The 12,961-nt window shown below is 36.7% G+C and overlaps 1 protein-coding gene across 1 annotated transcript in view; it reads left to right on the plus strand.

Annotated features, from left to right (window-relative positions):
- The window catches only part of itpr2 (inositol 1,4,5-trisphosphate receptor, type 2), a 115,308-nt gene that overhangs the window by 79,495 nt on the left and 22,852 nt on the right, over window positions 1-12,961 (plus strand). Inside the window, 9 exon segments of the mRNA XM_048169074.1 lie at window positions 211-411; window positions 614-724; window positions 930-1,025; window positions 1,194-1,310; window positions 8,229-8,339; window positions 8,501-8,693; window positions 8,795-8,920; window positions 10,376-10,551; window positions 12,583-12,747. Coding sequence (XP_048025031.1) covers window positions 211-411; window positions 614-724; window positions 930-1,025; window positions 1,194-1,310; window positions 8,229-8,339; window positions 8,501-8,693; window positions 8,795-8,920; window positions 10,376-10,551; window positions 12,583-12,747 — 1,296 coding nt within the window.

The following is a 12,961-nucleotide window of genomic DNA, read 5'->3' on the forward strand; positions in this document are numbered from 1 at the left end:
ATCATAGGGCTTTAAATTAGTGTTTTTCCATTGTGAGAACAAAAAGCTCCTTGATGTTTGAAAGGTAACATTTTTTGTTGTGCAGATAAACATCTCAAGGGACCCCTGACCTAGTTAGAGACGAATCTGTCTGAATTGAGATACCAATTACTGCCACTCAGGACTAGACTTGTGTTGTTAGTCCAAATCTTTCTGTTCTCTTGTATACAGAACTTTCTGCGAGATCAGAACAACAAAACCAATTATAACCTGGTGTGCGAGACATTGCAGTTTCTTGACTGTATCTGTGGCAGCACAACGGGAGGACTGGGCCTGCTGGGGCTCTACATTAATGAGAGGAATGTAGACCTTGTCATACAGACGCTTGAGACCATCACAGAGTACTGCCAGGGTCCTTGCCACGAAAACCAGGTATTTATTTGAAACGTCATCTCATTGGAAAATGGGGGACAAATTTGTTTCCACATAGAGTCCAAGTGTTAGATTTAGTAGCATATCTGAACTTATTTCTAGCTTTATTAAAGATAAAATGCAAAAATAAGTATTTTCTACATGTCTAAGGCTTAACAAATAATAGTTTGTGATCATAGATTGTGTATTTCCTCCTCCGCAGTCATGCATAGCCAGGCATGAGTCAAACGGCATTGACATCATCATCGCGCTCATTGTGAATCCAATTGATCCATTGGGAAAGAACCGACTTGACCTTGTGCTGGAGCTGAAGGTACTTGTTTGTTTGCAGTTACTCACGTAGTCTGAATAAGGAGGCAATTGGTGTATAATAAAATTTTATAGATAACAAAATGTTCTGAAGCATTGCAAATTTTTGATTTGGCACATAAAATCGTTAGCTCCAGGAGGAAAAGTCTGAATATTTTTTACTTCACGGTAATTTAAAAATGCTTTTTTTCTTTATAATGAAAAACCAGAACAATGCATCTAAACTTCTCTTGGCCATCATGGAGAGTCGTCATGACAGCGAGAATGCAGAGAAGATCCTGTACAAGATGAGACCCAATGAACTGGTGAGCTCATAAATATCATACAGTAGTGCTGCTGTTGGATGATACTGTATATCAGCACTCTTAGTACCTGAATGAACTGCTGTGCAATTAATAAATAGAGTTTAGATCATCTGTTATCTGCTAAAACATGTCCATAAATGCAGTAATGTTCTGATGCCACATCTACAGGTTGATGTGATGAAGGAGGCTTATGTTCAAGGAGAAGAGAGAGAGATTGAGCTAGAGACATCAGATCAGATCACACCTAAAGATGTTGGCCACAACATCTACATCCTGGCTCATCAGGTAAGATTTACATGTTTACTGCAAAACACTGTGAGCTACACCAGTGATTCCCAAGAGGGTCTGTGTTTACGTCAGGAGTACTTAGAAAGATTTACATTTTGCTTTGCTAAACCTATAAAACTGAATACTTAGCAGGATATGGTAGCTAATCAGGGTTAAAGGATTAGTTCACTTTCAAATGAAAATTAGCCCAAGCATTACTCACCCTCAAGCCATCCTAGGTGTATATGACTTTCTTCATTGTGATGAACACAGTTGGAGATATATTAATAAATATCCAAGCTTTATAATGGCAGAGAGTGTGATCAACGAGTATGAGCTGCAGAAAGTGCTTAGTGATATGATAGTGATATGTGATAGTCATATAGATAGTCATATTTAAAGTTTGATAGTAGTACATGCTTTTTTGCCATAAAAAAAAAAAAAAAAAGAATCCCTCTGAAGAAGGTTTAATGCTTCTTGTGAGGAAATCCTCAATCCAGTTGTGCATTTCTCAGTTTCTATCTTCACTTTCACTTCCACACGCTTTTTTGACAGGCTCAGCCATCTGTCAGACAGTTTATTTCTGTCTAACTGGCTGCTTTCATAATGACATAACTTCAGGTGTTCAGCTATCTCTGTTTTTTCAAACACACTTCACACAGACGAGTGAGAGAGAACTCAAGTGCAAATATGTGTAATTCTCTCACTGTTTGATTTGCTGGAATAATATATCCTGCCATTGTTTTCAGTGAGATTTTTGTTTAAAATTCAGGACTTTTACTCAGACCCTGTGGCTATTTTAGATGGACAACAGTTTGAAAAACACTGGCCTATGGCTATATGATCTAGTTGGGGAGGTTCTACCTCAGTTGGACCATTTGCACATTGTTTGTCAGTCTCATTGTCTTGTGTAGATTCTCACTGGTAGAAAACAAGTAGGGCCTGAGGATATAAGAGTCAAGCAGAGAAAGAAAGAGAGGAGGTCAAAGGAAGGGATTAATCCCTTATCTTGTAATTTCACTGACACTGAGAAATAAATAAACAGAAATTATTTTAAAGGGGACCTAATGTACAAAATTCACTTTTACATGGTGTTTGAATATTAATTTGTCAGCATCGTGTGTACACAACCCCCCTATAATAGTGAAAATCCACCCACTCCTTTTTTATATTCCCCATAAATCATAAACAGTGTCTCAAAATGAGTCATTTGCATTTTCTATACATTGTGATGTCACAATGTGACAGAATCTGCCCTATTAGCTTAGATCCTCCCCTGAGTGAGCTGTATATAGACCACCATGTTTATCTCCTCAATAGCTGTTCCCATCCACCTATTTTTATTCTCATTTTGGGATATTGCATAAAAAAAAAAAAAAAAAAAATTAAAAAAAAAAAAAAAAAAACGCTGGATGGAAACGGCAAGATGCGCATAAATTCTTAAAATTTGCATTAAAAAAACGAAAAAAACAAATGAGTCAAATGAATTTTTGTATGCGATACGAAAACATGCGCATAAACTGCGATGGAAACCCTTACCGAATAAATTCCTTGATGCGCATTAAAAAAGATATGCGACTTTGCGATGGGACGGCATACCTGGACCAACCAGTGGACTGATCTCGTTGAACAGCATCTGAAATGCTGTTTAGGTCATCCTGTAATGCCTGAGAAAAGTCTGTCGTAGGGCTGCACGATTAATCGTACGATTTGAAAAAACCCATTGAAATCGCGCTTAAACGGTTTGTCTTAGTGCGATTTATGAAATCGCAAAGCTGCAATTATTTTTTTATGCGTGGCTTGTCAATGAATTATGGGTCCAAATGCTAATCCATCTGAAAACATCTGAAAGTTTGAATCGCTTATAATGTGCATTTGAAAAAGCAACACGCGTCAAACATCTTTCCAGACATGAGAAGCATTTATTAACATCTTGTCCAACAAAAGAAAACATTTAATAATATGTTTTACTCCAAACTCACTTCATAACGACAGTTGAGCATCCTTCTGTCAGATGAAGTGGCTTCTTACACAGAATATGGCAGTCGTGTGTTTATTAATCATGTTTAATCAATCAAAACGTTTCAATCTTCTGTTTATTCAGCTACAGCGATTGTATAGGATTTCCTGGAATGACGCGTTCTACTTCGGCAGCAGGGCATATTTGCAGTTTCTGCCCGAGAGCGCCCTCTGGCTTTCAGATGGAGAAGCATTTACTACTGATCACAGAGCCGTACAACTCTGACAAGCTACGCGTGAAATAATCGCAGCCTTTGCCAAATCTCGTGCGATAAAATTGCGATAAATCGCGCAGCCCTAGTCTTTGCCCGATTGTGTTCTCAAACACCAGGCATCTGAATGCAAGATGACATGCCAGCATTTATTGCATTTCGTCTGCGCTCTCTGAGGTGCAAATAATTTATTATATACAAAAATGATTATATACCGTGGCTTCTACTGCAGCAACTTCCATTTTTCATGATATTAAACACCAGTTTATCAGGAAGTGACAATTTTGTTCTCACTGGATGAAAACAGTGCTTTATTCGCAAATGTTTTATGCAATATTCCAAATTTGCACATAAGTTAAATACCGCAACTTTGGATTAAAACACTGAAATGGAAAACACATTCTGTGTTCAATAGCTCTGTGTTACTTTTCCTTTGTTTTTCTGTGTAAATGCGCTAGACGGATGTGTTTGACCATTGCGCTTGTGTCTCGAATCTTTACAGTGTCTTGCGCAGGAAAGGGCGTTTTAAAAACGTAGCACTCAGGTTAAAAGAAGCTTAACTTTTTTTTAAAAATGCAACTCGACAGCTTGTGTTTTCCATTGACTCGCTGTGTGTAAATAGTAGGGCTGTAACGATATGCGATATGAAACCGAAATCGCGATACGCAGGTCCACGAACCTGTATCGCGATGTGAGAAGGCAGAATCGCGACACACCCCTTCCAACTCCCAGAGTTATCCTTCCTGTCCCGATCCAATGCTACCACATTTTTTAATTACTATAAGTATTAGGGGTATAACGATTTATCGTAGATGGTGTGTCTCAATCAGCTCTCTAGTTCAGTAAGTGTTTCGGGCACACATTGAATCTTGCAAGCAGGTTTAAACGTTTCTCATGTCAGTCTCTTGCATGGTCGCGTGAGAAAAGTCGTGGCTTTCTTTCACCGCAGTGCACAGCAACAGCTGTGCTCACAGAAAAGCAAAAGACGCTTGCGATGCTTTGCTTTAAGTTAGGGGCCGTTCACATATTGCGTCTTTTCCGCGTGCAAGTCAGTTATTATTTTCAAATGTAGCCGGGCGGCAGGCGCGCTCATAATGGGATCAACACGGTCGCGACGCCCATGCAATTCTCAACTTCTCAGAATGCCGCAAGCGCACCGCAGGTCGTGTGACAAGAATCAACCGATCAGCTATGGCCTTTCCGTAACAAAACATCAAAAGCTCAGCCGAACAGCTGATCATAGCTGATCATAGCTGTTCATGGTGGTTTCTTACCATGTCATATCTTATCTCCATCAATATATCTCGTAGTAAAACTAATGCAAGGGCTAGAAATCATTTATCCTTTGCAGAAACATCCTGATCCTCTTGGAGAGCTCAGTTCATGGTTGCATAGCAACGACCGACGCCACAGGAGCGCAACCGCTTTGGAAAGAAGGAGAAGCGGTGCGGCCGCGCCTTCCACGCGTTTTTAGACGTGATATGTGAACGGCCCCTATTCATAATTCTAAGTTCATGTTAAATTTAACATTTTTTTTCAGTGACAGACAGCCCTATTCAACTGTTAATTTGAATACAGAAGGTTTTTATTAAAATTTTATATTTATTTATTTTATTGAAATGTGATCTTGTATGTACAACATGTTTTTTAAATAAATCTTGTTTGAATTTCAGTTTCATTTTGTTCAAAATATCGTGATACGTATCGTATCGTGAACTCTGTATCGAGATACGTACCGTATCGTGACCTGAGCGTATCGTTACACCCCTAGTAAATAGCCCCGAATGGGAGAAAAAACGCAAGCAGCGCAGTGGAATGCAAAAATGGAAATGGCCTCATACTGTTTCTCCTGTTTTGTTGTTGCTGGATTATCCGAGGCACAAGGTGTAAAGGCACAGCCCTCTTCTGGAAAAGGGAGGCAGGGAGTAGCAGCTCATTTGCATTTAAAGATAGACGCACAAAAACAGCATGTTTTTTTCTTTCATCAAAAAATGTGCATTTTGGGCATTATTTGGGTATGGTACAATAAATGAACTGTTGGATTATTTTGAGCTGAAACTTAAAGACACCTAAGACTTCTATTGCATCTTGTTAAAAGAGACATAATAGGTCCCCTTTAAGAAATGCCTAAACATGTACATTTATGTCATTTTAATGAGTGGTGTTTGATAAGGCAAGTGTCACTGTTACAATTGTTCAATCTTAGAATTTGGAGTTTTCTAGTAAGTAACCACAGAGAAACAGCATATCATAACATGCTAAAAACCATCTATTACACCCTAGCATTGTGGCGGTAACTAACCTTGACCAAGAACCAAGTTCAAGTCGTGTTTGCTTCAGAATTTAAAAAAATATATATATACTTTTCATGTATTTTCATGTAGATTCATGTAGTTGCATAATGATGCAGATGGTTTGAAATGTCTGTTTTGGGCACAATTAAATTTATAAACGGAAATTATTAAATAGTTTATTTACCAAAGCATTTAGCTTGTTTGATCTAATAATATGAACTTATGTTCATGAGAGAACACTGTGTAAATGTACTTTGTACCTCAGAAAATTAAATCGAATGATACTGTAAACAGTCGGTTTTCCACAAAGAACATTCCCATGTTCTTTTTTCCCATTGTGGTTTCCATTTCTTTTTGTTTGCTCAGCACTGTTGGCATGGTTGTTTGTTAGCTACAGTGCTGAAAAAAACAACTGCCAAATACAAGATCCTCCCATGTTTGCTTGGTACATGACAAAGTAAATGACATTATTTGGTGCCAGTTTAGCTCTCTATTGCGTGTCTTGCTCTCTTCCAGCTCTTATAAACAGATTCCTGATGTTAGCTTTGATGTGAAATGAAAAGAGCACTGTAAACATTGTTGGCTTAGACCTCAGTGAGGAGACGAAATGATTTCACCTTCTTAGTGTCTCAGTGCGCACATCTTTTGTGTTCTTTCAGCCTGTAAGAAAACGAGCATGTAAATCCCTCGCTCCTATTTACCGTCTTAAGGCCATTATGCGATGAAGGGAAACTGAGGGTGTGTGGAATGATTGCTTGTTTGTCTCAAGGACGTGTCCTTGCTTGAGGGTACAAAGTGACAGTCTGCCTTTTTAGAGAGACTGGTTACTAAATAGAAAAGTAAGTAGTTTGTTTCAAGAGACTGAGCAGTCTTCATCATGTATGAACTGCCTTGTTTTTTTTAAGGAGATGGTTCTTAAATGAATTGCTTGGATCTTGCTGAGCGTTATTGATCGTTCGTTGCCCTTTGATCCCTTCATCTGTTGGAACTGATTTTCAGAGCGCTGTTTTTGATTAGGTTGTCTCTGGATGCTGTTGTCTCACTAATGCATCTTGGTCACATCACTGTGGCTATTCAGTCATTGAGATAAACATCAGAGTTCCTCTGCGTGGGCTGATCTTAAAATGTTTTGATTTTGAAGTAATGAGGTTGATCAGTCCTGACCTCATGAATTGACTCATCCAGGGGTTGCTTTGGCATTATGAAACTGCTAAATTGCTAATGTAATTTGTGTTAGCCAAGTCACCAATGTGTCACTAATAGATTAATGGCGTTCCTGCAACTTCAAGCACTTTGTCTCAGAGGTTGACTTTTATTAAAACTAACAAATTATAGCTTTTTTTCTTTCTGTTCTGTTATGTTTTTTTTGTTGTTGTTGCTACTTTTCAAATGTGTAGATTTTATTGATGTACAATTGTGCAAAAATCCATTAGAAATTATGAGTATAATATAATTATAAGTGTGTGTGTATATATATATATATATATATATATATATATATATATATATATATATATATATATATATATATATATATATATAATTTTATTTTGTTTTACACAAATTATGACTGTCCCTCAGTTATAGCATTATTTCCACCACATCAAACTTCTTTATTAGTTTGTTATTATTCTTTATTATTTTATTATATATTCTTTATTCTTCTTACTTTATTAGATAATACATTTTTATCAAAAGTTAGTGTACTTGTTTACCAAGAGATGAAACATGATATATGAAGAAAATAAAGAAAAAAATAAAATCAATATCACTTGAATACAGACTCCAATCATGTTGTAATTTTTATTTAGTCATGCAAAAAGTTTTTTAAAAATATGCATTTTTTAAAATTCATTTTTTAAAATTAGTTGCATAATAACATTTTTTAAAAGGATAGTTCACCCAAAAATTTTGTCATTTACAATTTTTGGATGACGTTTGTTTTGGATCTCAGGTATCTTGCTACTGTTCTTGTCCATTTCAATTTTATTTAATTGTGTATTTAGCATACATAAAATTCTAGCTATGAAATTAGACTTAGCAAGACAAAATAGTTGCCATTTTATTCTAGAAATGTCATTTCCACATTAGTCATTTTAATCAAACAATGTTACCAAATGCAATATTTTAAGATGAGGTGAAAATGAAACTGTGGTGGAATGTTTCATGTCATGTTTTTGAGCAAAAATGACAGAATTCACCTGTATTGGTCATGTTTGTCATGTATGTCCACTGATGGACATTATTAGCAGACATATTAAAAACAAATTCAAACTAGAGAGGCAAAGTGAGTTAAAATATCTCTAGTTTTGAAACTAGTAAGAGTGTGGCCCCCCACAGGGCCAGAAGTGGCCATAGTTGAAGAATCGCCCTGCAGTTTCTGAATCTGTTGCGTTGTTTTTTATGATCAGTTGGCACGCCACAAAAAAAACCTCCAGCAGAGTTTGAAACCTGGCCCAGACCCCAGCATTGAAGGAGAAGCAGCGCTCCGATACTACGCCAACCACACTGCTCAGATAGAGGTACAACAATTTGAGAGTTTACGATAACTGGCTTTTCTGTGGATTTAATATGACACATTTGAAGTCCCATTTACTTTTTTTTTTTTTTAAGTCAAAGTGTATCAGTTAAACATGATTTATTACTGATCTTCCCAATTTTTTTTCCCCAAAAAATTTTGTAGATTGTTCGTCATGATCGCACAATGGAGCAGATTGTGTTTCCTGTGCCCAACATCTGTGAGTACTTAACAGAAGAATCAAAAGTGCGTGTGTTCACCACCACAGAGCGAGACGACCAGGGCAGCAAGGTCAACGACTTCTTCCAGCAGTTTGATGACCTCTACAACGAGATGAGGTGGCAGAAGAAAATAAGAAGTGGGTTGTTTTACTTTGTGATAAAAACAATTGTAACAATTTATCACCAGTTTGAGTCTGTGCCGGAGTAATTATACTGATGTACTGGTGTGTGTTTGCAGATAATGCACCACTTTTCTGGGTGTCAAAACATATATCTCTATGGGGTAGTATCTCCTTTAACATGGCTGTGTTAATCAATTTGGCTGTGGCTCTTTTCTACCCGTTTGGAGATGATGGGGATGAAGGTATGGCTTTGATTCTTGATATCTAAAAAGTTGCATAATTATGGCCCTATGATTTCCACCGCATGAAAAATGCAGGCAGAATCACAGAATCCATTCATAAAAATGCAATTTACTGTACAACATGGAATGTCATGGAATTTAGCAAAAATTGGATGAATAAATCAAAAGTACACATCAAATCGCATATGGACTAGTGTCTGTGAATATTAAATTGTAATATTCTGTGCGAATTAGCAGTGCAGTTTTGTCTGCTGCACATACTCAAGCACACATTATGTCGTTTTTGTGGAGTTTCACAGAAGCTTCTTCTCTAGAGCTGCTCTAAAAGTCACTTTATTCAGCATTTCAGCATTTCATTTAATAAAAACTATTCGCAAACAGAAGCTTTGGAAGCTTGTTTCTGCCACTAAATAAAAAAATTAAAAAGGTAATTGTGACTTTTTCTCACAATTCTGACTTTTTTTTTCTCGCAAATGTGAGTTTTTATCACGCAATTCTGACTTTATAACTCTCAATTCTGATTTTTTTTTTCTCAGAATTGCGAAATATAAACAGTTGCGAGTTATAAAGTCAGAATTGCATGAAATAAACTCACAATCGCATCTTATAAAGTTTATATCTCGCAATTCTGACTTTATAACATGCAATTGAGAGTTATCAGAATTGTGAGATATAAACTCGCAATAAACCCATCTTTTTTTCCTCACAATTGGACATTAGAACAAGCAATTGCGAATTTATATCTCACAATTCTGACTTTATATCACTCAATTCTGACTTTATATCATGCAATTCTGACTTTATAACTCAAAATTGTTTGTTTATATTTCTGTATTTCTGTTTATATATCGTTAGTTTCGCAATTCTGAGGAAAAATATCAGAATTGTGAGATAAAAAGTCACAATTACCTTTTTTATTTCATGGCGGAAACAAGCTTTCATGCAAAGTTCTTCACTACAAATTGCTAAAATAAAGGTTCAGTTTAACTTGAACAAATATGACATAAATGTATATTGTAGAGTAGAATGTACTTCTTAAAGTAGTAGTTTTTAAAACATTTTTAAAGGCATATCACTGTTTTTCCATCCATGTTTTAAATGTAAACCTCTGTTGTGCAGCACTTTGTTTGCAAAGTTTTATGCTTTCATTTGATTACCACAGTTTTTGATAATACATTTGTATTAAATCATAAAAAGAGAATCCAGAAAAATTAAAACAGACAACACAGAATTTCTGACATTTCATAGGGCATTATTATTGTTAAAATTTTAATTTATTAAATTATCATTTTTGATTATTAATATTTAATTAAAACAGAATCCAGAAAAATGTAAATGGAAAACGCATAATTTGTGAAAAAATGATTTCAAAGGCGTCATTAAATCATGATGACATTTTTTTTAAAAGGGTAGTTCACCCAAAAATCTTCATGCATTTTTTGTCCTTTCTGTTAGGTATCTTGCCACCATTCTTGTCCATCCTGCTTTGGGTGGCAGTGGTCGTGAGCACCTTCACATTGTTTGTTCTTCCCCCGCGTGGAGGTATCCTGGCGTTTCTGGTCACCGTCATCTTCCGCTCCATTTACACACTGGGCTTAGGACCCACACTGCTGCTTCTGGGGGCCGCCAACGTAAGGCAAATTCATTATCAACCATTCACGCTTCATTTAGCCCATCAGTATTCAGCGTCCGTGAATTGATTAAATGTCAAAGTATATTTTACATTCATAAACCAACCAAACTCCTATTAGAAAAGACCAGCCACTAACACCTCGTGTTTGGTGATTAATTGTTAATACCCATTAATTATAAAAAGCCGCTCTATATCTGGCTAAATATGAAAGATGGCAGCTCAGGATCTTGAGTTGCCATTTTGCATCAGTGTCAGTTATGATGACAGAAGCGGCTGATGTGCTTGATGTGCGTTCAAATAAAAAATGAGAGTGATTTCATGCCTCCCTCTCAGCCAACTGGAGCTCCAGCCTTCAAACTGCTGACACGTCCCTCTGTTGTGTCAGTCTGTTTGCGTCTGTTCAAGCTGGTGTCTCCTCAGCCATTATGGCACCACATGAAGGACCAACAGAGACATGTGCTGAAACAGATTCTAGGAGTCTGGGATCTGTTATACTAGATGCCACTCGCCACGTCTTCTAGTGGTCGCCACAAACCATGTTTATCCTCGCTGCAAGTGAGATCGTATATATTTTCTTTCACCTTGGTCATGGTTTTGAGGATGAGGACATGTCACGCAACTGTCCATGTTGGCGTCTGCCTAATCTGAGAAGTTTCTACCAAGTGACATGAATTTGCACCAGGTCTGCTTACACCTGGTCACTTAAAGGATTAGTCCACTTTTAAATACACTTTTCCTGATAAATTTACTCACCCCCATGTCATCCAAGATGTTCATGTCTTTCTTTCATCAGTCGAAAAGAAATGAAAGTTTTTGAGGAAAACATTCCAGGATTTTTCTCCTTACAGTGGATTTCAATGGCTTTTGATTGAAGGTCAAAATTACAGTTTCAGTGCAGCTTCAAGGGCTTTAAACGATACCAGATGAGTAATAAGGGTCTTATCTAGCGAATCGATTGGTCATTTTTGAAAAAAATACAACCGTTTATGCTTTATAAACAAAATATCGCCTTGAGCGCACTTTCCGCTTCCGCATTCTTCATAACGCTTACGCTGAATGTTCTACGCCTTCCCTATTCTACTTACGGAACGAACGCGGCGCCAGTTTCGTTTTTTTCCGTAACTTGAATAGGGAAGGCGTAGAACATTCAGCGTAAGCGTTATGGAGAATGCGGAAGCGGAAAGTGCGTTCAAGGCGATATTTTGTTTATAAAGCATAAACGGTTGTATTTTTTTCGAAAATGACAGATCGATTCGCTAGATAAGACCCTTATTACTCATCTGGTATCGTTTAAAGCCCTTGAAGCTGCACTGAAACTGTAATTTTTACCTTCAATCTGTTGGTAGCCATTGAAATCCACTGTAAGGAGAATAATCCTGGAATGTTTTCCTCAAAAACCTTCATTTCTTTTCGACTGATGAAAGACAGACATGAACATCTTGGATGACATGGGGGTGGGTAAATTTATCAGGAAGAGTGTATTTAAAAGTGGACTAATCCTTTAAAGTGTTAGTTCACCCAAAAATGAAATTTCTGTCATTAATTACTCACCCTCATGTCGTATCAAACCAGTAAGACCATCGTTCATCTTCAGAAGACAAATCAAGATATTTTTTGATGAAATCCGAGGGTTTCTGAATCACACAAAGGCAGCGACGACATTGCACCTTTTGAGGTCCATTAAGGTAGTAAAGACATCGTTAAAATAGTCCATGTGACTATAGTGGGTCAACCTTAATGTTATGAAGCAACGAGAATACTTTTTGTTTAAAAACAAAAAACAACTTTATTCAGCAATTTCTTCTCTCCCCTATCAGACAAGGTGTAAACAGGTACATATACACTTTAAAGTTAGCAACAAAGAATATGGAAACATTTTCCCCCAACTATGCATGATTTATATGATTAGGTGCATTATATTATTTGCATTTATCTTTTTTTTGCTATGTGTGTAAAGTGTTTGAATTGAAGGATGTTTTAATGTGATTGTAAAGATGCTATTGCGTTATTTTCTAATGTCTTCTCACAGCTGCTGAATAAAATCGTGTTCCTGGTTAGTTTTGTGGGGAACCAGGGCACGTTCACACGAGGGTACAAAGCAGTTATCATGGACATCTTCTTCCTTCTGCACGTCAGTTACGTCATTGTGTGCATGCTGGGTCTGTTCGTACACGAGTTCTTCTACAGTATCCTGGTATGACTTCACACCTTTTGCAATATAATTTTTTGTTATAAATGAAATTAATGATTTATTCAGGGTTTTTAAAAGTGGGGTCCAGGGATGCTTGCTTTTAGAGAAAAAAATTCTCAATGTATTTTTATGGCTTAGGATATTAATTAAATAGTTAATATAATCATTTAACATAATTACAGATTTTTTTTTTGTTATTACGGTTTTATTCTGGCTT

This window comes from Megalobrama amblycephala, linkage group LG19 (genome assembly GCF_018812025.1).
Source record: "Megalobrama amblycephala isolate DHTTF-2021 linkage group LG19, ASM1881202v1, whole genome shotgun sequence".
NCBI lineage: Eukaryota > Metazoa > Chordata > Actinopteri > Cypriniformes > Xenocyprididae > Megalobrama > Megalobrama amblycephala.